Here is a 23401-nt window from a genome sequence, read left to right as displayed (position 1 = left end):
TCATATACAATTGTATGTTAGAATTTAGAAACAAAAGATTATGGAAATATAAGAAGTTATTAACACTTGAAGTACTTTTATACTGTTTTTTTACTCTATTTTGATTTTTGTATATAACTTTGCTATTTAAGTTAGGGCTATTTGACTTGGCTCATTACTTTACTTTCATATTTTAAGCAACTTAAATGGTAAGCGCTAGCATACAGGAATTCTCTTTGTGGTTCGTGATTTGCCTGAGGTCCGTAGCATCTAAGAAACTTACAATTAAAATCATACCAGTAGGTACCAATTCAAGGTATAAGCCACACTATCACAAAAGGATATCAAAGTTGCAACAATAAATAAAATATTGGAATCTATACTTAAAAAAAAAGAAGAGAAAAACACATGAGAAAATAAGAGAAATTTAAAAATCAACAACAACAAAAAAATAAGAAAGAGTTTCAAACGTAAAATTAGTTTGAAATATGTTATGGAATATGTTGATTTTAGAGTAGATTTTTATCGTCATGTCGGTGTAAATAGCAATTGATGATATTTTATTTTTAAGATACAAATCATCTTATGTGCACTCTAAAAATTTTGATGAACTCATAAATTTTTCTACTGTTGTTGAATTAATTTTAAAATAAAAAAATATAGTTTTTGAAAACACAGAATGCATAAAATGAATTTTTCAAAAAGAGAAGATGTGCATTTAGAAATAATTAACCATCAGCCAAAATACTCACCAAGTCTTTATTTTTATACATTTTGTCCAATTTAATCATTGTATTCAAATTGAAGTAATTTATTCTTTAATTTTTAAAATTATTCCAATTTAGTCTTTCCACTTAATGACAACTAATTTATTGCTAAAAAATGATTATGTCAACACTGATGTGGCGCTGACATCGCACATTTGGTGATGTGGCACCAATATGATTATGTGGCAATGCCACATGACATCGTTATGATGACATAGTAGTATCACGTGGCATTGACATGATGACATAGTTCAAATTCTATGGATGTAATAAGAGGTTTGTTATGTTCAAATTGATTTGAACAAATCAGAACGATAAATTATTTTTATAATCATCATTAACTCCATAATTATTAGAGAGCTGCTTGGTTTTTAAATTAAAAAAATTTTAAAAAAAATTCAAACAAGAATAAAAAAACATAAATATGTTTACATTGCCCTAATTTTGCAACAATTAATTGATGAATTAAACTTCTAATGAAAAAAACAAAGAAAAAAAAGGACGAAGAAGAAGATTGAGATTTTTTTTTATAAAAAGGGAATTCAAATTTAATTTTTGTAAAATAAATAAATTAATGTATCTATTATGAAATAAAATAACTACGTAAAAAATATTTATATATTTTGCTTAACACTATAAATCATTTAGCTTATTAACAAGTATATGTATCATTTACTTAAAATTTTATATTTTTAATTTTTTTAAAATTTAATCTCTAAACATCTTAATTTTTATTCAATTTAATCCATTGATACAAACATTTTTTGAAATTTTTTTCTTGACCTATTACATCAGCATTGCCATGGCACCGGCATGTTCACATGTCAATGCCACATTAACATTACAATGTCATCATGTTAATACCAAGTGATATTGTCACATCATTACAACGGTATCACGAGACATTGCTATTATTTTTTATAGCAAAATCGAATATCGTTAAGAGAAAAAATTAAATTGAAGTAATTTACAAAATTAATAGACTATATTATTTTGATTTTGAATACATGAACTAAATTGGACAAAATAATAAACACATGGACTTAGTGAGTATATTGAGTATTAACCATTACCACCTATTCATTAAGTGAACAAATTTATCTATATAGAGAAATACGCTTTTCTACAATCAAAGATCATATCTTTTCGATAAAGACGTTCAATTTTGAATCACCAAAACACAATGATATTCAATAAAAAAAATTCATAAAATACATATAAAAATCCATGTGATAATATATATGATGATTCCATAAATACTCACACAACAATCAACAAAGAGTTGAAATTACACACCAAAAACAACAACAACAACAATAATAATAGTAAAACCCATGTGAGAGAATTCAATTGGTACAATTCAAGTACTCATTATTCAACACTTTCCCCCAGTGAAAATAAGACCAATCGAGGTTGCTGTATCAACCTAGCATTGAAATGGAAATAAACATAGCAGTAGTGAGTAATCAGTTATAACATGATCTGATTAGATTAGAACACAGTAAAAGAGGATTTTATGAACTAGCATTAAAATAAGACCTCATTGCAGAATACTCATAAAAATTAGGAACAGCAAGCAAGTCAACCAGAAAATGAAGAATTCATTGCATACACAAGGAACAGTTGACAAGGGAATGATCCATAGATTGTTAGAAATCAAGTTTTAGTTTGCAACAACTAATAGTTCTCTGTCTTTTCCAATCGATTTTAGGGAGAGAAGAAGGCTGAAGGAGGCGCACGAAAAAGATGGGAAAGAGAAGAAGTGACACAGGGTTATCACAGGGAGGTTTATATACTTAGTCAAAACGACGCCGTTTTCAAAGAAAGAAAAGAAAAAGAAAGACAGATCTGGTTTCAGGCTTTGACCCAACTCAAATCCAAAACAAAGCTTGTTGAAAGCTTGATCAGAAGCCCAGCTAGTGTTTTGGGTCTCAAAAAGGTATGGGTATGCGTTTCTCATTTACTTTATTTTATTTTATTTTTATTCATTATTTTTAATATTAATAAAATACAAAACAAATGTAAATAAATAAATGATCTAGTCTACACATAAGGGATGGGTTTCTCATTTACTTTTTATTTTATTTTATTTTTTGTTCATTATTTTTATTTTTAATACTAATACAATACACAAAAAAATAAAATAAATAAAGTTTTTAGGTTATAATTATCCTAGATTGATTTTTAGTCATAATAGTTTGGAATAGAAAACAAAAAAAAGCCATTTAAAATTTTATAATATGTACATAAAATTGTATAACTATTTAAAAATGAAAAATTGAAGGATGCTAATAGTAATTTTTTTTTAAAAATTTCAAAGTAAGAATAATTATGAGATCTCATCATAATTATTGGAAAATTTAGAAGAAATTTGCAACATAAGAATTTACATAAATAATGATAAACACATAAACAAAAATAATAAAAGAACATATAAATAAATAAAAATAATAAAAGTTAAATATTAGTTTCGTCATTCATCTTATATATATATATATATATATATATGTATATGTATGTATATATACATAAATATATATATGTATATATACATGTATATCTTTTCTTGTAGGTGGCGAAAAGTGAAAAGACACAACTCATAATGCAAGCAAAGAAGCAAAGCAGTGAGGTGAAGGAACAATCAATCTGTACATGAGTGGTATACTTGACCCATTATTGCTCCCTTCCAAGTTAACGCGATTAAAATTCTGGGGTGCTGCGTCTTGACATGATAGATTGGTTTAATTTATAGCTTGTTCTGAAATTTGAGAGGGGTCAAGTATACCACTCATGTACGGATTGATTCTTCCTTCACCTCACTGCTTTGCTTGCATTATGAGTTGTGTGTTTTCACTTTTCGCCACCTACAAGAAAAGATATACATGTATATATACATATATTTGTGTTTATATACATACATATACATATATATATAAGATGAATGACGAAATTAAAATTTAACTTTTATTATTTTTATTTATTTATATGTTCTTTTATTATTTTTGTTTATGTGTTTATTATTATTTATGTATGTATATATATATATATACTTATATATTTGTGTATATACACATACATACACATGTGTATATGTATATGTATATATATATATATACACATGTGTATGTATGTGTATATACACATATATGTGTATACACATGTATATACAAATATATATATATATGACCCTTCCTTAGTAGTTCATTTCAAACACAAAAACGGATTAATTTGTGTTTGAAATTACTTAGCTCAATGTCTTATTGATCATCATTTACAAAAAAAAAAATATATATGCAGCTAGGTGATGATGAACATAGTGCCTTGTAGACTTGTATTTTGTCGGAGTTGATGACAAACTGGATGTTAGTTCATGGTACGAAGCTCTATCCCAGCGTCGATGTCGAGGTCGACTTCAGCATTGTTACGAGGGCGACCTCTAATGCATCGAAAATAAATGATGGTGGCGATGAGGATGACAGAAGCTCCAGCAAGCAGAAGCTTAAATGAAGTTCCATGTATTCCCTTCAACTGCAAGGTTTCAGAGAAGTTGAACTTAAAACTCGATGTTGATGACATTTTTTCATACAGTTTAGCAGAATCTTTTCTCTCTTGAGATGGGAAAGATCAGAAAGGATCCAAATGGTATAAGCAATGCTGAGCTTGAACAACAAAAGTAATTGGAATTTAGAACACATAAGGACTTTTGACTATGTTTCAGAGGAAGCAGGGGCCTGTCGAAGAGTTGACACGTGTCTGTTAACAAATTTACCCAGCTGTCAATGTGGGCTGGTCCGACCCAACCCAACCCAAGTCCTTGTGAGCTAATAAAATATGAATTGGGCCGAACTAATCTATTTTTTATATTAACCATCAAAACCTCAATCCAGCCCACCCATTGTTAACCCGTGGGCTGGATTGGGCCAACTCATTTTTTTAATTATTTTTATAATTCTACTTAATAAATTTTCTATTAATAAAATTATTCTATAATTTAATATATAAATTGAATAATAAAAACATGTTACAAGCAAATAAATTACACCAAATATAAATAAACAAATACATTACATAAATAAAGTATAAATTTAACACAAACTACTATCCCATAAACATAAGTATATAATCAAATAATAGAAATTTCAAAACTCATTCATATCCTCTTCAATTCTCATTCTTAAGGAAAACATTTAAATTTTGTTTAGACAATAATGATATTTCAAGGTCTGAATCATTATCAATTTATCATATAATATTTATTGTTATAAAAGAAAAAAAGATAATAAGTTTTAATCTAAATTAAAATTATTAATTTGATAAGTAAAAATTAAACACATTGAAATATATGAAATAAGCAATACTATTGGTAATTAAATTATTAATTTTATATAATTAAATATATAAAATTATTAATTTTGTTGGGATAACATTATCAATTGAAGTCATACATTAGTAACTTAATATATGGACAAAATTTAAATAATTAATATTAAATTTGTATTTATTATAATTTTAGGTTAAAATGTTACATAATTAGTTTTGAATTATATTTATTAAGATTGTAATGTTTTTATTGATCGTGTTATTATTCAATAATTTAAGGAATAAAGTTTGATTATTATATAAAAATTTATATTTAAAAAACACATATTTATATTGAACTTTTATTTTCATATATAATGATAATTTTAGAAATTAAAATCATATTCTCAGTAAAATATTTGTTAAAATTAAGACTTTCTTATATATATATATATATATATATATATATATAATTGACTGATATACTTGGGCCACCATTAAAACTCACTGAAAATAAAAAAAAAAAGAAAAAAATTCACTGTATAGAAGAAATTAGTGAGCAAAGACAAAAGAAAAAGAACAGAGAAAAGGAAAGAGAAAGGGAAATGGAGAAGGTTGAGAAATCACCAATTTCCACAGAAGAAGAGGAAGACACTGAAATGGGGGAAGGAGACGTTGTTGAAAACCCTAAAACCAGCTCGAAATCCAGTAGCGATTCGGAGTCAAGCGATTCGGAAGACGAAGCGGAGCAGAATGAGCAGCTTCAAACCCTAGAATCTGAGCTCTCCACCAATCCCTCCAACTACGACGCTCATGTCCAGGTAGACGGTCCTAGTTAATCAAAGATTTTCCTACTACTAGTACCAGTGCTAGTTCTACTTATAAAAGTAATGCCTTTGGTTTGGTTTCCCAGTACATAAAGCTCTTGAGGAAAAGGGGTGAAATTGAGAAGCTACGAGAAGCAAGGGAGAACATGAATGCACTGTTTCCACTGAGTCCTTCAATGTGGATGGAATGGGCCAAAGACGAAGCTTCTCTTTCGGATGATTCCGGTTTCGAGGCAGTCCAGAAGCTTTACGAGAGGGGCATCTCCGAGTATCTCTCTGTCTCCCTTTGGTGTGAGTACCTGAATTATGCACAAGAACATGATCCAGAAGTACGTCAATGTTCAGCTGATGGGATTTCAAAGGCAAGGAATCTGTTTGAGCGTGCTGTTACTGCTGCTGCTTTGCATGTTGCTCAAGGCTTTCGAATATGGGATGCCTACACCCAATTTGAGCAAGCTATTTTGCTTACTATTGACCACTCCGACATTCAGGTCGGAATATTTCTTTATGCTTGTAGACTTTTCTGTTGAAGGACATGTTTTTTGAGCATGACGGATTATTATCCATTCGCCTTTCAGGCTAAAGAGAAACAGGTCCAGTGCATACGAAGTATATTCCACCGTCACTTGTCTATTCCTCTTGCTAACTTGAGGGCAACCCTTCTTGCCTACAAGGCTTGGGAGGTGGAGCAAGGAAATGCTCTTGATGCTGAGTCCGACACTGTGGATGGGATTTCATCCCATGTTGCTTCAGCTTACCAAAAGGCAGAGGAGATGTACAATGCCCGCGCTCATCATGAAGAACAGATCACTAGACAGGATATATCTGAGTCAGAGAGATTTCAACATTTCATGGTATAATATTATCCTCTAAAATCTCATAAGTTATTCATTTATTCAATAATAATTTTAAAATTAAATTTCATTTGTTCATGTTTACTTAAAAGCACCGCCTGCCTTTTCTTATGTGATTAAATTATTCATTTTTCTTCTTTATGCTATTGTACTGTTGTGCTGTAGTCGACTAAAAAAATAATTTATTGCAGAGTTACTTAGAATATGAACAATCCTTTGGTGATCCAGCCCGAGTCCAAATTCTGTATGAACGTGCCATAACTGACTTTCCTGTGTCAAGTGATCTCTGGCTTGATTATATGCGCTATCTTGATAAAACCTTGAAGGTTCTTGCTTTTACTCGCTATTATTGAGTTAACCATGCAGGTTCTTACTTTTACTTGTTATTATTGAGTTTGCCATGCTAGCAATTATTCTTATTTTTCTTTTTATCTTTTTAGGCTGGAAATGTTGTGAAGGATGTTTATTCCAGGGCTACAAGAAACTGTCCTTGGGTTGGAGAACTCTGGGTTCGATATTTGCTATGTTTGGAGCGTGGCCATGGTTCTGAGAAAGAGATATCTTCTGTATGTTGCAGTTATATTCAGAGATTATTTCCTCCGTTTTCTTTTTTTGTTTGGAGTACATATCAAATGGTTATTTGGAAGAAAACTTTGTTAATTGGCTGATGAGAAGAAACCTGGATTGCTTGTTTGATACATATAGCCTCTGCATATAATACCTGAATTCTTTGCTTGAGGCATTAAGAAGTTTTGGAAAAGTAGTTGGACTGAGAAAAATTAGTATATTTATTTTTCTGTTGGTTAAACATTGCCCTTAGGTTTTACCGCAAGCTTAAAGAAGAAAGTGAAAATGGGGAGATTATCCATCCAGGTGCAACAAACAAGAGTTCTATTTCAAAATCTCTCCATGCTGCCTTCTGCACATGTTGTAATCTTATCTCTATGTTCCCATCATCATGTAATACGATCTTATTTCCACATCCAAATGAACTGAATGCTGTCGCTTTTTCATGGTGGCTTTAGACCTATTGATTTTGGCAGTTGACTTTTAAAATGTGTAGAAATTTCAGGAATTACTTTGAAAAGGAAATTTCTTTTACTTGGTTATATTAATGAATGGTTATAACACTCTGACTGGTTTATGATTCTTCTCAATCCTATTTAATTGAATTTTTTCTTAAATTTGTTTCAGGTCTTTGAGAAGTCTTTGCAATGCACATTTTCAACCCTTGAGGAGGTATGGATTTTTCTAATCATGTTTTGAATTCATTTGTTAGTACTCATGCTTTGGATACTTTTGTTAATCTTTTTTGTTTGTTGTAGTACCTTGATTTGTTCCTCACCCGAGTAGATGGCTTGAGGCGTAGAATTTCATCAGCTAGAGGAGACGATGTGTTGAACTATTCATTGATTAGGGAATCTTTTCAGGTTTATATGTGAACTCTTTCTTCTCTGTGTTAAAATGACTTTCATGGTTGAGGTCAAGCATGATTGAAGGTTCTCAAGCACATAAGTATTGTGCATTTTTAATAGTCATTGCAATTGTATATAAAAATACTTTGGACTTCATAGTCTTCATGCTATATGGGCTAGGAAATAGGTTCCCTTTTGTATACTTGAGTTTGACTTTGTGTGGTCTTTCTTTCAGCAAGCAGCAGATTACTTATCCCCACACATGAAGAATGCTGATGGTTTATTGCGTTTGCATGCTTATTGGGCCCGCTTAGAGCTGAAATTGGGCAATGATTTAGTTGCAGCACGTGGTGTTTGGGAGAGCTTGCTTAAGACCTGGTTTGACTATTAAAAGCTTGCATGAATTGTCCTTAGTTATTCAGTTATTTGATGTTTCACAGGTTTCATGAATGTATATGTCTGTGCAGTGGTTCAATGTTGGAAGCATGGCAAGGTTATATATCAATGGAAATTGAATTAGGTCATATAAATGAAGTCAGGGCCATATATAAGAGATGCTACAGCAAAAGAGTCAGTGGAACAGGTTCAGAGGTATATTTTCCATGTTTATTCAATTTGTAAATTGCACGACTTGATTATATTCAATGATTGCTCTTTCTTCAGTTTAGTGGGTTTCTTAAAAAAGATAATAAAAAAAATTATCAAGTCTTAGGTAGCACACAGTGGAGTATTTGCCATCTATGCAGCAAATGTTTTTCATTACTCTTTTTATACTTGTTCTGTTTTTTATTGTTGAATATGGGGGAAGTGTGAGAATATTTAAGTTTGGATTCATAAAAATTGGAGTAGCATTAAAATTTAGATCATATATTGTTTCTCCAACTTATTTATTAATTTACCTTGTTTATTTTTGGAAAAAAAGGTGTTAGGGTGTGCACATGTCACATGGTAACATAGGATATGTTTTAGGAATTATGTCTACTTAGGCTTTATGGTGGGCTGGGGGCTAGAAGATTAGGGATTCTAGGGTTTGTTGCTAAATGTAGGAAGTTTGAGGTAAGATTTAGGTAGTAATTAGGGTTTGATTCAGTTGAGGTTAGATCTCCAAAGTGCCAGAAATTAAAGGGAAGGTCACTGGAATTTTTGCAGCAGAAAAATTAGAAGAAAGCATGTTTATTGATTCCCATGCTTTTGCTTTGAACAGCAATGAAGAAGATTGTAGCAAGAGAGGAGGAGAGAAGAGCAAAAAATGCTTGCTTAATAAATCAAAATTCTCATATTTTATTGATCAAAAGCATAAGGAAATATAAAGGCTCCTAGTCTCCTCCTAAACCTCTAAGATTAGGATTTTTAATTGGAAACTAATCACTAAATGAACCAACTTGGTTCCTGGAAAAATAAACCTAACTCCTAGAAACTTCTAGGTTGATACGAGCCAAATAAAAGTTAACCTTTAGGTGCAGGAAGCATAAAATTATAATCTTTCCCCTATACATAAAAAAGCCAGAATTTTATAAAGTGAAATCTTAAATTGCTAATATTGAAATTTCATATATGAAAGTAATAAAGGTTCTTCTTCCATGGTTGCACTGCATTAACATCATAATCTAAAGTGGACTACATTTCCTTTTCAGTGTATGTCCCATTGCCAACTATAAGTAATAATGAAGTTTCACTCTAGGAGTCCATGGTAGTTTTCTCTATTTTAACATATAGCAACACTTGTTGATGCTCATGGCAACTAGAAAGCCAGATGAAATCAGATGTAATGTGTGACAGAGGATATCATTTTCTTTTTTCTTTTTTTATCATAGGTAAGTGAATTATCTCAAATTGAACCTTGACTGTAGTATGTTACAAAAATGGCGTTAAACTAGACTTATTTATGCATGTATATGTGGCATGTATAGTTCATATGTAACAAGAGCTAACAATTCATCTTTAGGCCATAGTTCTAATATTTTTGTGTTATGGTTCCTATTTTTTGGTTATTTGGCTTGACTCATCACTCCCATCATTTTGAAGGTTAAATTGATTTTATCCTCTCAATTGATGTAATTGTTTGCCAACAACCTGTCTTGGTCTCAGACAGTCTTACTACAGTGCCTATGATAACTTAGATAAGTTTATTTTATGTGTGTAAGATTAAAAACAATCTTTTTAGGATTGGTATATAGGGTGGTGTTCTTTGGGGTCTGACTGCTTCAAAATTATTCAATTGCTCAATATTTGTACTGTAATTAGATGATACATTCCTTCCTAAAAAAACAGAATCATTCAGGACTTGTGCCATGCTTGGTTGCGCTTTGAGAGGGAATTCGGAACACTGGAAGATCTCGACCATGCTTTGCAAAAGGTACAACTTACTACTTTTTCGGTTCTGCTGTTCAGATAATGATTCTGCTTCAGATTGTTAGCACATTTCCATGTAAAAACAATGAATCTCACTGCCTTGAAGATGGATTCAAATCAAATAGATAAGACAAAGAGGGAAAACTCGTTCCAGAAATTGTCAAAACTTTTTTATTTTGGCTAGTAATCTTTGCTATTGAATATCAAAACAGTCTTAAAAGAATAAATAATTTACTCAACGAAGAACTTACTAGTATATAATTTGCAAATTAGTCTTGTTTTATTTTATTTTATTTTTCTAAAAAAAAAAAAGAACACTTCAATGTGGAGTAAAAGTTGAAATCCTAAATCACCTGCATTCACCATTAATTGCTTTAGGTGATTATTATGTCTACTGCCATTTCTGAGCTGGTCAATTTTCTACATCTATTATCCTAATGAATCCATGAATATAGAACTTTTTATTCACTTGCCACTTCTCATTGGCTGTGGATGAGAGATTTGGCACTAGGTGTCAGGTGAAAAGAACGATCTATCTGATCTATTGTTGTTATGCTATGTTTAGTCTTAAAATGCAGCAAATCTTGCTCCATTATAAATGAAAATTTCTATTATTTTTAGTCTTGGACAACTGTATTTGATATGTTTTCTTGATTTTCAGGTGGAAGCTTGAAAACATATTTTTCCCCTGTTAAACAAAGATATACAGTGCTTTTTAAATATTTTTAATGGCGTTAATTAGTAAAATTGTTAGATTTGGTCATATGTTTTCATTACTTTTGTTTTGCTCTTCTAATGGGATGTCATTAGTCATTGTTTTCTTTAAATATTTCTTCTTTTGTCACTGTTCAGTGTTTGTAAGTGACTTATGCTTATGAAGCTTCATGATTAGTTAATCCAAATCAATGACGTAGTAAAGTACTCTTTCTGGTGCCCTTATGAACCATCTTTCTTGAATGTGAACAAGGCATGCTAGTAATATTGATAACAGCCTCTGGTTTTTTAACTATATGTCTGAGAAAACTCACTATATTGTACACTAGTCTGGTTATGTAAAAATAAACAAAGTGTCATCTGGTTGATGAATAACCCTGGCTGTCTTTGACAAAGCCAGAATAATCCTTGTTTGCTGTTCCATTTCTCAGGTTACCCCTCGTCTTAAGGAGCTGCAATTGTTTAGGTTACAGCAGGAATCTAAATCTGTCATTGAAGCAACAGATAAAAGAGAGAAAACCTCTCAGAAAACTGCACGTGAAAAGAGGAAATCAGGTTCAAGTGCAATTGATGAACAGTCTCCAGCTAAGCGGCAGAAAAATGCTTCTCAGTATCAGAAAAAATTGCATGAGAAAGAGAACACACAGGGGAAGAATGTAGCCGAAGCAAATGATGGGGAAGGGAAAAAAGGCAAGGTTGACAAACCAGTAAACGAGCAGCAGATGAAAGACACTGGTCCTGGTAAAACCAGATTATATACAGATCAGTGCACTGCATTTATATCAAATCTTGACTATAAGGCAAGTAGACTCCCTTCCTGTCTGCTTCCCCTTATCTGCTCTTTCCCTCTTTCAAATATGTGGACACCCTTGCGTTTCTTCATATTGTTTAATGTTGGGCAAGCTGATAGACAAGTTTATCTTCTTGGATAGCAGGCAAATTATGAAGATCTACGTCAATTCTTTAGTGATGTTGGTGGGATCACTTCAATGCGAATTCTGCATGACAGGTTCACTGGAAAATCAAGGGTCTCTCTCTCTCTCTCTCTCTCTCTCTCTCTCTGTGCATGTGCGTGCAAATGCACATGCCCCATTTGTTATTTTACTGTTCTTTCTTTGCGACTGCGCTGCTACAAAGAAATCGGAGACTGGCTGCTTGAGTTGCTTACTAGATTTCTGTCTGGTGCTCTGGCTGGAATTTCCTTATTACAGTCTTTCTTGACTAGTACTAGGTCATGTATTGTACAGTTTGATGTCCCTTATGAGCCGCTTTTTACTGTCTCTTGAAGTAGATATAATTTCACTGGAGGAATATTGTGTTTAAACAATCCCAATATATTTGCTGTGTCGGGTTTTATATGGACATCTGTGTTTTGATAAGGAATGTCATTCCCTATTTTTGGCTGGCATTAACAATTTAACAGCGAATATGTCCACCAAGATGTCTCAAGCATTCAGCATCGTTAAGTCTAATGGATGATTAAGGGCAAGTGATGAAAAGACTAGATTCTCCATGAATATTTTATTTACATGTCTAAGGTGGTGTTTGGTAAAATTTTCAATATAAAATCCCTGTAAGATCATATCTCTTTTAAAATAAATTCAATAAAATTTTCTCTGCAGTTAACTACAATAGTATACCAAATGATTTGTATAGTACAAATTTAGTATTTAGCACTTAGTTTTTCAGCATCAAGATTTCAGTTGATGGAAAATTTAACAACAGCACCTAAGTAAGGTCTAGGTCCCCATTTCCCAAACTGGGTGATAATTAACGTATTGGAAGAGTTTTCTGTTATTTATTAGTCATCAGATCGCATAGTGATTCTTATACCTTCTAATGGATATTGAAGGGACTGGCATATGTGGATTTTGTGGATGATGAACACCTTGCTGCAGCTGTAATGAAGAATAAGCAAATGTTGCTTGGGAAGAAGTTGAGCATTGCACGGTCAAATCCTAAGCAACGTGAGAGGGAATCTTTTGTTCTTAATGCACCTGGTGGACATGGTAAGTCAGGGGATTTGAATTATACTCTCTCCTTGCTCGACCCCCTGCTTTTTCTTCCATTTCCCTTTTCTGTCTGTCTCTCCTTGCGCACTTACTCTTGCTTGTGCAATGATGCACATACCTTCTTGGTAATTGCAGCAGATGCCTAATTTATTAAAATGCATGACAAACATTTTGAATGTGTTTAAGTATCATGTGCATGAACATTTGTATTTGATAATGAGAATAGTTCAGTCCTGAAGACTTGTAGCATGCTCAAGAATTTGGGAAGAAAATGTCTAGTGGAAAGAAATGCTGGGAAGAAGCAGGAGCAGGGCTGGTTGTGAAGCATGTTATTTCATGTCTTAGTCTTGATAATCAAAATTCAGCCAGCAACTTTCTGTCTTTTTAATGTTATTATCTACAAGGGGAGGGATTAACTTCCTACTATTTCTTTTTGGTGCATGAGTGTGATCTTTTTTTTCCTCGCTTTTTTCTTTTCCTTGTTGAGGACAAAGGAAGAAGGGGATGTGTTTAATATTTAATAGAAAAAAACAATTCTTTTGAGTTTTTTAGCAGTTTTTGGCATGTTTGAAAGGTGATTTTCAAGTTTTATTTATCACATTTACATTTAATTTTCTCTCCCTTGGCTTTTGTCAAATTTGTTTTTTCTGTCATTTGCTCTATCTCTGTTACTTCATAGCTTGGTTGGCAGTTTCTTTCCTTATGTTCTTAAAACTGAAATTACAGAAGATGCTAGCAACCGAAGTGGAATTGATGGGAGTTCTGCATCTAAAGAATCTGTTGAAAGCCCTAAGGGATCTAGGGTACCACAATCTACTGCTAGCAAGCGTGTTGAGAACTTCCAGCTTAAGGGGAAGAACACGTTTGCGGTGCCAAGAAATGTTAGACCACTCGGATGGACTAGTAACAAACCAGAAACCAGGGAAGAGGGAGATGAGAAGCCAAAATCAAATGATGAGTTCAGAAAAATGTTCATGAAAATCTGAAGTTCATTCTCAAAGTTACTGATTAACAGCATGCTCAAAATATTATCCTTGTACAAATATTAGTAGCTAAATACCAATTTTGTGATAAATTGGTTGTGGTTTTTAATAACTCATTGCCGCTAAAGCCTTCTTTATGGTCATATAAAATTGCTGCAATTACATTTGGTTCACAATGTTTTGTTGTGTAAAGCTCAGCTCATCCTTGAGTTCCAGCTCCCAAATCCGAGATGGGATAAGCCAGAAAAAGGGCATCCTAGAGTGGTGGGTGCTGCTTTGCAGTATTCTTTGTCTCAAGCAAAGGCAGGATGGATGAAACTATAAAGACATCCGGTCTGGAGTCTGGACCACCAAAGCACTAGCGAGTACTGTTGAGAAACCAGCAGGCAAGGCATGGCCTGCAGAGTGTGGATGTGGATGTTTGAATTATGATTATCATGTCATGGCTCAGAGCAAGAGATAGAAGGAAGGTTGTGTTGTCTTGTTATTGGCGTTTGATAGGCAGGGAATGCTTTGGTCTGCGGGAGCATGCTTTCACACGTGGTAAACCCAATCACCTACTCCTTGTAACTACCCAATCATTCCATTTCAATTTCATTACTACTACTGCTACTATCACTGGTGCTGCTACTTACCATCACTTAATCAATCTGCAGTGCATTTAGTTTTACCATTAGGTTTAGAGGCCCATGTTTCCCTAGCAGGAATGAAAAAGTAAAACCATAAAATTTAATGATTTCCTTGGGATATTCTTTAAAATTAATTGAAATACTATTTATGGTAATATTATCTTATTGAATACAGTCATTGACATCTAATGTGATAATTTAAGTGCCATTAGGTTTAGTTGGTTGTCGTCGTCTTTCGCCGTTCTCCGGTCGAGGGATGAGGTAGGGAGTGAGAGAAAAAGATGAAAATGATAAGTTTTTATATGTTAAGGTTATGTTTTATTATACACGGGGTAGTATTTTATCGAAATAATTAAAAGGGCATTTTTATTCAAAAATTTATTTCACCCGTTCTGTGATTTGGTCAAAATTAAAGTTATTTTGATTTTATTCATAAAAATTATTTTAATTTCATTCGGAATGACTATTTTGTGAAATGATTATTCTGTAAATCAAATAAAAGAATAAAGTAGGGTAAAAGAACAGGAGAGAATGGAAGCAACGTTAATATTGAAGAAATTGAGAGCATCCCACTATCCACGGGGTGGGTACTTGATATGTATGGAGGAGTACAAGTGTGGTAGATGAATCTTTGGTCGGGAAGATAAAAGACTTTTTAATTAGCTTGAATGCCACACAACCTGTGGCAGTGTTTGCAGTGTGATTGGCTCAGATCAGAGGTTTCAGATTTGGCCAATTTCTGTCACCTTTCACTCAGGGAATCACTTTTCCTTCTCTTCTCTTCTCTTCTTCATAAGATATCAAAAGCATGAAAATTATCGATCTCTGCTCATGTCAGCTTAGTAAAGAGTGGGGAAAAGTCACTTTCCGTACACCATGCATACATTTTTCACTGCACCATTCCACTATAACCAAATCTGACTCTTTCCATCAATTTTCCATGAGTTTTCTTACACGCCACCTCCATTTTACACTCTTTCAGGGAAAAGAACACTCATCCTAACGCCAAATATCCTGGGTTTTAAGTTATAACTATCATGCCTAACCCTCTCCTGGTTGGCTACAAAGTGGAATGCAGACATGGGTCATGGGTGATGGGTGGAGTTGCAGCAGCCTATAAGTACTGCCTGCCACTACCATCAGTGTCCTAGACTTAGTCTGATCTGAAATGAACAAGTCAAACCCAAGTTGCAGACCTCAGCAATTCTGCATATTAACACCATCCCAACCCAGGTATAAATCCAGAGAACAGTCCTGAAAATAAGAAATTACAGCTCAAAGCATAGGAAACACACCTAAGATACAGCAACCTAAACACCTAAAATCCGTTGCAGAACATGACATGGCAGAAGAGACACCAATCCGGCCATTACCAGCGTCAGAAGAAGCAAACATTGGAAACCATAACAGAGAAACAAATAGTGAAAACACCCTGTTAAACAGTAGAGTTTGAACAGCTTCTGAACAATATATAAACACCATGTGCTCGAGAGTCACTTTTCCAGCAACCATTGACTTATACATAACTCTTAGACCAGAGGAGCTAAGGGGGTTTATATATGTATTTCACCAAATATAATTAATACGATATAAATATATGTGTACATATATATGAAGGCAATCTGACAAGTATGAGCAAGCTGACCTGAGGTGAGCAAGCTGTCAATTTTGATAAGCCCTACTGAATTTAGAGGTAGACAAGCTAGCTTGAGAGTCTAAACCTACCTCAATATCAGATTTTTACAAGTTATTAGGCTTAATTGCATAAGAAATCTACCTTTATTCATGCTAGACTAAGAAATTAACGTAATATTTATAAATTGGAAAAAGGAATGCTGGGGAAGCATTGTCTTGACTTGGACCTTCGAAAGCTAAAGAATTATTAAGTAGTAAATGGAGAAATGACTTAGATTACATTTCATTCACAAGTTTAAATATCGCATAAGCAAAGCATACCTCCTTACTAGGTTAGCCTAGCTAAATTCACAGTCTAAGAAAAGATTAAAGGCAAAGCAAACTAGGTAAAAGAAGAGAAAGCTACCCTTGAGAACTTCAAGCTTTCTTAATTAAATGTTAGGCATGCTAACTTAACCTCCTTTCTCTTCTTATGTTTTCTTTCTTTGTCTTTGCAGGTTCTAAAGCTAAGGAGATCAGAGGACAGTTACCTTACCATGCTCAACATTTAAATGAAAGTGGATGAATGCTAAGCCTAAGAGTGATACATGACAACTACTACAAGTTTTGATGAAGAAAAGGATATAGGAATCAGAACTCAAAAGCATTTTCTCTTCATTTACATTATTTTTAACTCTCTTTAGTTTTAGCTCGAGTGTTAGTTCTTATAGTTATTGTTGTAGTTTTAAAATGACACTTGTTATTTTAGATCATATGATATTAGTTTAACATATTGATTTGTTATAATGAATGATGATATGGCCTGTTAATGTAACATGATTACATGATCACATGATAATTTCACCCTTCAACATGCCATGTCAACGTCACATAAATATAAATATTACAAATAGATGTTGGTTAGTCTAACTGTTATGCCTAATTATAATGAAAAGAAAAGTGATACTTGTACATTGAAAGAGTGTGGTTGCGTGTGAAGGAAAGATGTTAGGAGCAATTGGGCAGTGGACCCTGGAGAGCACAATTACAATTAGGCAAAAGATGGGATGCAGAAGGCACAGAGACAAAGCTTGAATTCCCTCTCTCTGCTCATGCGGGGGCCTAAGCATGCGTCTTGATACACTGTCTTCAAATTTTATTGCACATTTCCCTTTTGTCCAACCTCTCTTTTTTCCTTTAATCATCATTATCATTCCTGCATTTCCTTCATGCAATTATGCAAAAGCTCACACCACATGCATGCACACACAGAGTTTAAGGCCCCCATGTTTTGCTTTTCCATCAAATTAACTTTTGCTTAGATTTTTATGTATAATTTGCCTACTGTTTCATGCTGTACTGACTCTTTCTATTCCCACTATATGTTTCCTTTGCTTGAATGAGGGTTTCTCATTTTATATCAAATGTACAGTACATTAAAATACAATACATTAAGGTGATAATCAAAATTAATCCGAATCCAAGATGGATATTAAAATCTTTACTCCAACTCATTCCCGTAACCGAATATAAGATATCCAAACCCTATATTATCAGATTGTATATCTGCGGATACCCAAATAAAATCTAACCCTGCAAACTGATGGAACTGACTGCATATAATCTGCTATTACTCCTGCAAACTGATGATGAAGGGTACGAAGAGAAGTTTGGAGACAAAATGAAAATGAGATTATAGGTAATAAGCCCCTTGTTAAGATGTCAGCAAGCTGGTTTTGTAGAGGGAACAAGTTTAACAATAAGAGTGCCATTGGCAACAAGGTCTTGAACAAAGAGATAATCAACTTCAATATGTTTTTTGTATGACCTTGAAATATCATCAATAACAAGTCATGGGAATTAATGGAGATTTGAAAGTCCAAGACCTCGGAAAAGATTTGAAATCCATAGCATTTCAGAAATAGTGATATAGCACTAGAACGAGAAAACATTGACTGCTTTTTAGAGCCCCACGAGATGATATAGAATAGCCAAGAAAGACACAAAAGCCTGTCGTAGATCGTCGTGGGGTTAGAACAGCCAGCCCCAATCCCCATCAATGTATGCACAAGGTTGAGATATGGGGCCATGCTTAATCGTAATTCCACACAGCCTAGTCTGCTTTTGAGATATCTCAATATCGTTTTAGCCTCTGTGAGAGGTGGTGCTGTTGGAGCATACATGCGTAGATTGACAGCGTAAGAAATGTCTGGTCGTGTCATATAGTGAACAAGGCTTACATCCTAGGCTTCTAGCATTACCAGTGCATTGCAGAAGATGATCAAGTGTGTTCTTGTTTTGTGTCAAAGAATAACCATCAGACGGACCAGAGGCTTCAATTCCCAGAAAAGAAGTATTATGCTCATGGCAAATCTGGTTCCAAGACCCCAACAAAATCTGGGCTATATCACCTAAAAATGAGTGGAGAACAAATAATTGAACTATCTGCACAACTTCTATGGAACCCATTCTCAAGTAGTACTGAAACGTTGGAACCATATGAACGAGGGGCTTGTGTCCTAGTCCATAAATTGCTCTGTGTAGCCTACAAACATAACCAGGTTGTGTAGTGTGCTCACATAACCTGGTCCTTGTTGCATGCAAGACTTCTTCCAAGTGGCTAACCAAGTAAAGATGCAATTTGCACGTCAAGCTGTCGCCATTGGCTTGAGACAGTTAGGGTGAGAACTGAGAACAGTTCAGCCATGTGTTGATTTTTCTGTATGATTTAAACCTTCGAGATTTATATACGAATAAAATGCGACGAATTTACAAGAGAAAAAAAACATATGCACAGAAATCAGAAGAGTACATTACCTCAACATGTTTAATTATGATCAAATGGTGATATTTTTGAGTAACTTAAAAACACCAAATTAATATATAATGGTAACATTTAGCTGGTAAATTAAACCATTAACTTGATACACTAACCTTAATTATATATCAAATCATAGATTAATTAAGAAAAAGCAATAAAATCTTGGAAATTATATGGAAAGCTCTAGAGAAAAGGGTTTGATCACTGCCTTCAAATGTGTGGAGGATGTGTTGTGATAAAATTTTAATGCAACCTCTCTTAGTTAGACAAGCATGCAACTTCAACAATGAGATCATTTTTGAGGGGCCCAATTACTTCCCAAAATAAGTATTTTCCATCAAGTAGGTTGCCCATTAGAACAAGATTTCTCAATCAAGCTAAATCATTCAAAAGATTTGAGATAGACAATGAAAGATTTTCCAAGTTCCAAGCCATTGTTTGTTAATGTTGGGAACAAAATTTAGTGGGGAGACTACCATATTTCCAATCATTTTAATTTTGCCACTCCTCAAGGGTATTGGCTTGAATTGTTTCCTAATTCATTATTTTGAATATATTTGCTTTTATTTTACTTATTAATTAATTTGATTATGCAACTATACATAATTATTTATTTCATGTTCAAGTTTTTTTTTTTAATTGGGAAGTTTTTTTTTAACTGAGGGAATGGAGATTTGAACTTTACTATTTTAAGTAGGGGTACATGCACCAACCAATAAAGCAAATGCTCGGGTGCAAGTTATTTAGTAATATATTTATTTATTTATTTATTTCATTGAATAAATAAACCAATTGAAAAAAAATCAAATGTTAAAAGCCAAACAAGGGTAACTTTATTTTCTTCTACATCTATATATATATATATATAGGTGAAACCTATATATAGATCAAATATCTAAGTGTAGCTCTAACATGAAACCTACAAAAAAAAAATTAAAAGTTGTGAACAAATTAATTAATAAATAATTATCAAATGATACATTTTGAATTGAAAAAATTTTAATAAATTAAGTGAATGAATATAACATTGTAACTCCTTTTAAGAATAGAATCGAACCGTATTATGTTAATATGAAAAAAAATTATAAAATATTGAGTGAGAAAGTGTGAAACGTGTAAGTGTAATTTATTTAAAAAAAAAGTTTTAGGCAAAAAAGGAATTTTTTTTATATTACTTCCTTAAGCATCCTAGGTTCAAAAATAATAATAATAAAAAGCAGAAAAAAATATAAGCAAGGAATATTCTAGACAAGAAAATAAAGGTAGCTATATACTTGGGGAATTGATGAAAGCAAATTACTTTTTCCAACTTTTGAATGGTTTTTCTTATCAAATTCTCAATCATACATTAGAAGGTGGTGGTGGGGTTAGAGAAAGAAGAGAGATGGATACTAACGGATTGTGTACAAGGAAAGGCTAGTCCTTTTTGGATGTTGGGGTTGCTTTGAATCTCATGCCTTCCATGGCCATGCCTTGGGAGAATGTTGGGTTGGTGCCTTAATGTGGCCTTTAAGTCTCAAGGCCAGACAAAAATTATAAAGTGATTGAGAATGTTTCCAACGGCTAGTCTTCTGCTTTTTCTGTCTCCAAAAATTCAAAGGTGCAAAGAGAAAATGAATTGATTCTATCATAAGGGAAAGGGGCCCAGAGACGGAAAGCACAGCCTAGCAATTGTCCATCTCTCTGCACTGAGCTTAAATTAGCTCCGAAATGACACCACCCTGTTCATATGCTTAACTCAGGCAATGGGATTTCCTTCTTTCGATCGCTATCAATGTTATATTGTTATGATAAATATCAACAAATGATTAAGACCTAAATTAATTCATCACTCTAGTTCCTAACATGCTGGGTTTTGGATATTAATTTTTATTAAGATAAAATATGTGAAAAAATAGTAGAGATATGCATGGCATAGAATAATGATTTAATGTCCATTTGCTGATGGGAAGAAGAAATTATCCGCTGATCAGAAATATCTGGTTTTCCATCATAAAACAGCATATGATATGTTTCATGCTTTGTTTGAGTACTGTTGGGGGTATTGATGAAAACATAGAGATGGATCATGATGCAGCTTACCTAAACTACTGCAATATTTTCAATGACTCCTATTTATCATTTATAAGGGCTGCCTGCTGCTCTTTACTTGGAGCAAACATTTGCAGATAATGCATATATATATATATATATATATATATATATAATTTATATGCCCACCAAATTGGTGTTACTGTGGTCCATGAACCAGTAGAAGTATAGCAGTACAACATGTGAAGCAAAGGTTTCATCTTTAAGCATCCTTTCTTTTATGCTATTTAATGCATTCATGAAAGCAGCAAAACTGTTGTACTAGGTTAGTTCAGGATACACCAGATCACTTGTGATTTATACTTTAGTTTTGGTTACTTCATATTTGCAGAAGAAGGAAATGGTAGCTATAGCAAGAATGGCAAAGGTAAAGAAAAGCATTTGAATGGCAATGAGTGCAAAATGAGGTAGAATGATGGCCCTGGCAGCTTCGAATCCTAATAGTAGAAGAAAAGAAATTTCTATTTTCTGAACATTTGAAGCTAAAGGAACGTTTTTAGAAGAATGAATATGAACATGATCCCACTCCTGCAAGAGCAAAAAGCATATAAAGTAGTATAACATGAGTATGAAGTTAGCAAAGAATGATCGATCATTGCCATTGGTGGTGGTCAGCCCCTTTTGTTACTGTCGAATTGCATTCATAATTCCTAGCTGCAGGCTGCACAAAACACACATTTTGTTCACATTTTCTTCAATAACAAAAGAAAAAACAATACCCAAAGCTTGAATAGTTCTCTTTGTGTTTAATTATGATTGTTTAGCCCCATAACAAGAATCAAAAGGGTAGTCTTTGTTATCTCATGATACATACACAAAGCTCACACAATGAAACAAAAAGGGAAAGAAACAAGACTACGTGCGTGATTTGATTTGCAAATGGAGAATGATTGGTGCCTTAAAGGGTAGCTTTGGTTTCCTAAGACAAAGGCATGCCAAAGAGAGGTTGGTGGTTAAGATTATGAGAAGAAAGTTGGCTTCTCATAAAGCTAAATGTGAGGGACAGCTAGTGTTGATTGTGATATTGAGAGGACAATCTCCCTTTGTTGACTACATATATGCTAATCTTTTTATGTCCTAATCTGCTAAAAAGTTAGCTCTTTATCAACATTATCCAATATTTTTTTCCTTAAATTCTTTACTTCATCTTCAAGGTAACTAATTGCCAAATGATTCCAATGGCTAAGCACATAAAGATGCGGAAGAGGTATATTCTAATGAAAAGACTTCAAGGATTTGGTTAAGATGATAACATAACTTTTTAACAAGAGTGACAAGATTCTGAAACCCTTAAACTTGATCATTGAGAGCAAGTTCATGTAAATATACAAGAATAAGACAATGGCAAAGCTATTTACTCCTTTGGGTGCCTCATCTTATCTTTAAACTCAAAAGGTTGTAGGATTCAAGGCACTCAAGGGATCCACAAAGAATTTGGGCTGGCATTGATTGGGATGGATGGATGTATGTGTTTCCTCCCTAAAAGAAAGAAAAAAACAATTGGGTCTGAACCCTTCTTGAAAATTGTGATCAAGGTTGTGTCATCAACAAACATTTATTCTTGTGGACCCTTCACCTAGTACTATCTAATTACCCCTTTGCTCTATTCACCCTTTCTCTCTCAATTTCAAAATCATGGTAACAAAATATATGTAGAAAGTAAAAATTACAACATTTTTAATTGGTGATATTTGTAGAAATATGGGAAATAATTAGTTACTAGTGGTAAATTGGGTGAAACTTCAAAAGAAGCAAAAAAAAAAAAAAAGCAGCAAAGATAAAGTAGAAAGGGAATTACTAGAAGAAGAGACAAGAGAGATAAAAACAAAAAACAAAAAAGAAAGATAAAGTCTCTAAATGTGGTGTGGAGTGTGGAATAAAGGCAAGGATAATAAAGAATAAAGTGATTTCCAATAATAATTTAATAAAAGGGAAGACTAAATATCATCTTTTCACCAAGTAAAAATGTGAACCCAAAAAAAAAAGGAAACTTTGCATGATCTCAGCATATATCAGCAGTACCCCCCACAAATTAAATATTTAT

General features: G+C 33.2%; 1 protein-coding gene across 2 annotated transcripts; it reads left to right on the top strand.

Moving 5' to 3' along the window:
- The first annotated feature begins 5533 nt into the window (after window positions 1-5533).
- EMB140 (EMBRYO DEFECTIVE 140) lies at window positions 5534-14378 on the top strand. 2 transcript variants are annotated; one of them, XM_088807446.1, is made up of 14 exons: window positions 5534-5866; window positions 5959-6363; window positions 6451-6726; window positions 6918-7052; window positions 7167-7292; window positions 7921-7965; window positions 8052-8156; window positions 8377-8519; window positions 8609-8732; window positions 10423-10497; window positions 11639-12007; window positions 12143-12235; window positions 13060-13216; window positions 13949-14378. In XM_088807446.1, the coding sequence occupies exons 1-14, from the start codon at window positions 5651-5653 to the stop codon at window positions 14203-14205; spliced, it is 2526 nt and encodes an 841-aa protein (XP_088663572.1). In that variant the 5' UTR covers window positions 5534-5650; the 3' UTR covers window positions 14206-14378. The 2 variants fall into 2 exon arrangements, with proteins under 2 accessions (XP_088663572.1, XP_088663571.1); XM_088807445.1 differs by having other exon boundaries at window positions 13946-14378.
- Window positions 14379-23401: the final 9023 nt, after the last annotated feature.

Source organism: Theobroma cacao, chromosome 6, assembly GCF_053813885.1.
Source record: "Theobroma cacao isolate CCN51 chromosome 6, ASM5381388v1, whole genome shotgun sequence".
Classification (NCBI taxonomy): domain Eukaryota; kingdom Viridiplantae; phylum Streptophyta; class Magnoliopsida; order Malvales; family Malvaceae; genus Theobroma; species Theobroma cacao.
Note: the sequence above shows the minus strand (reverse complement) of the source record. Positions and strands in the feature narration are given on the sequence as shown.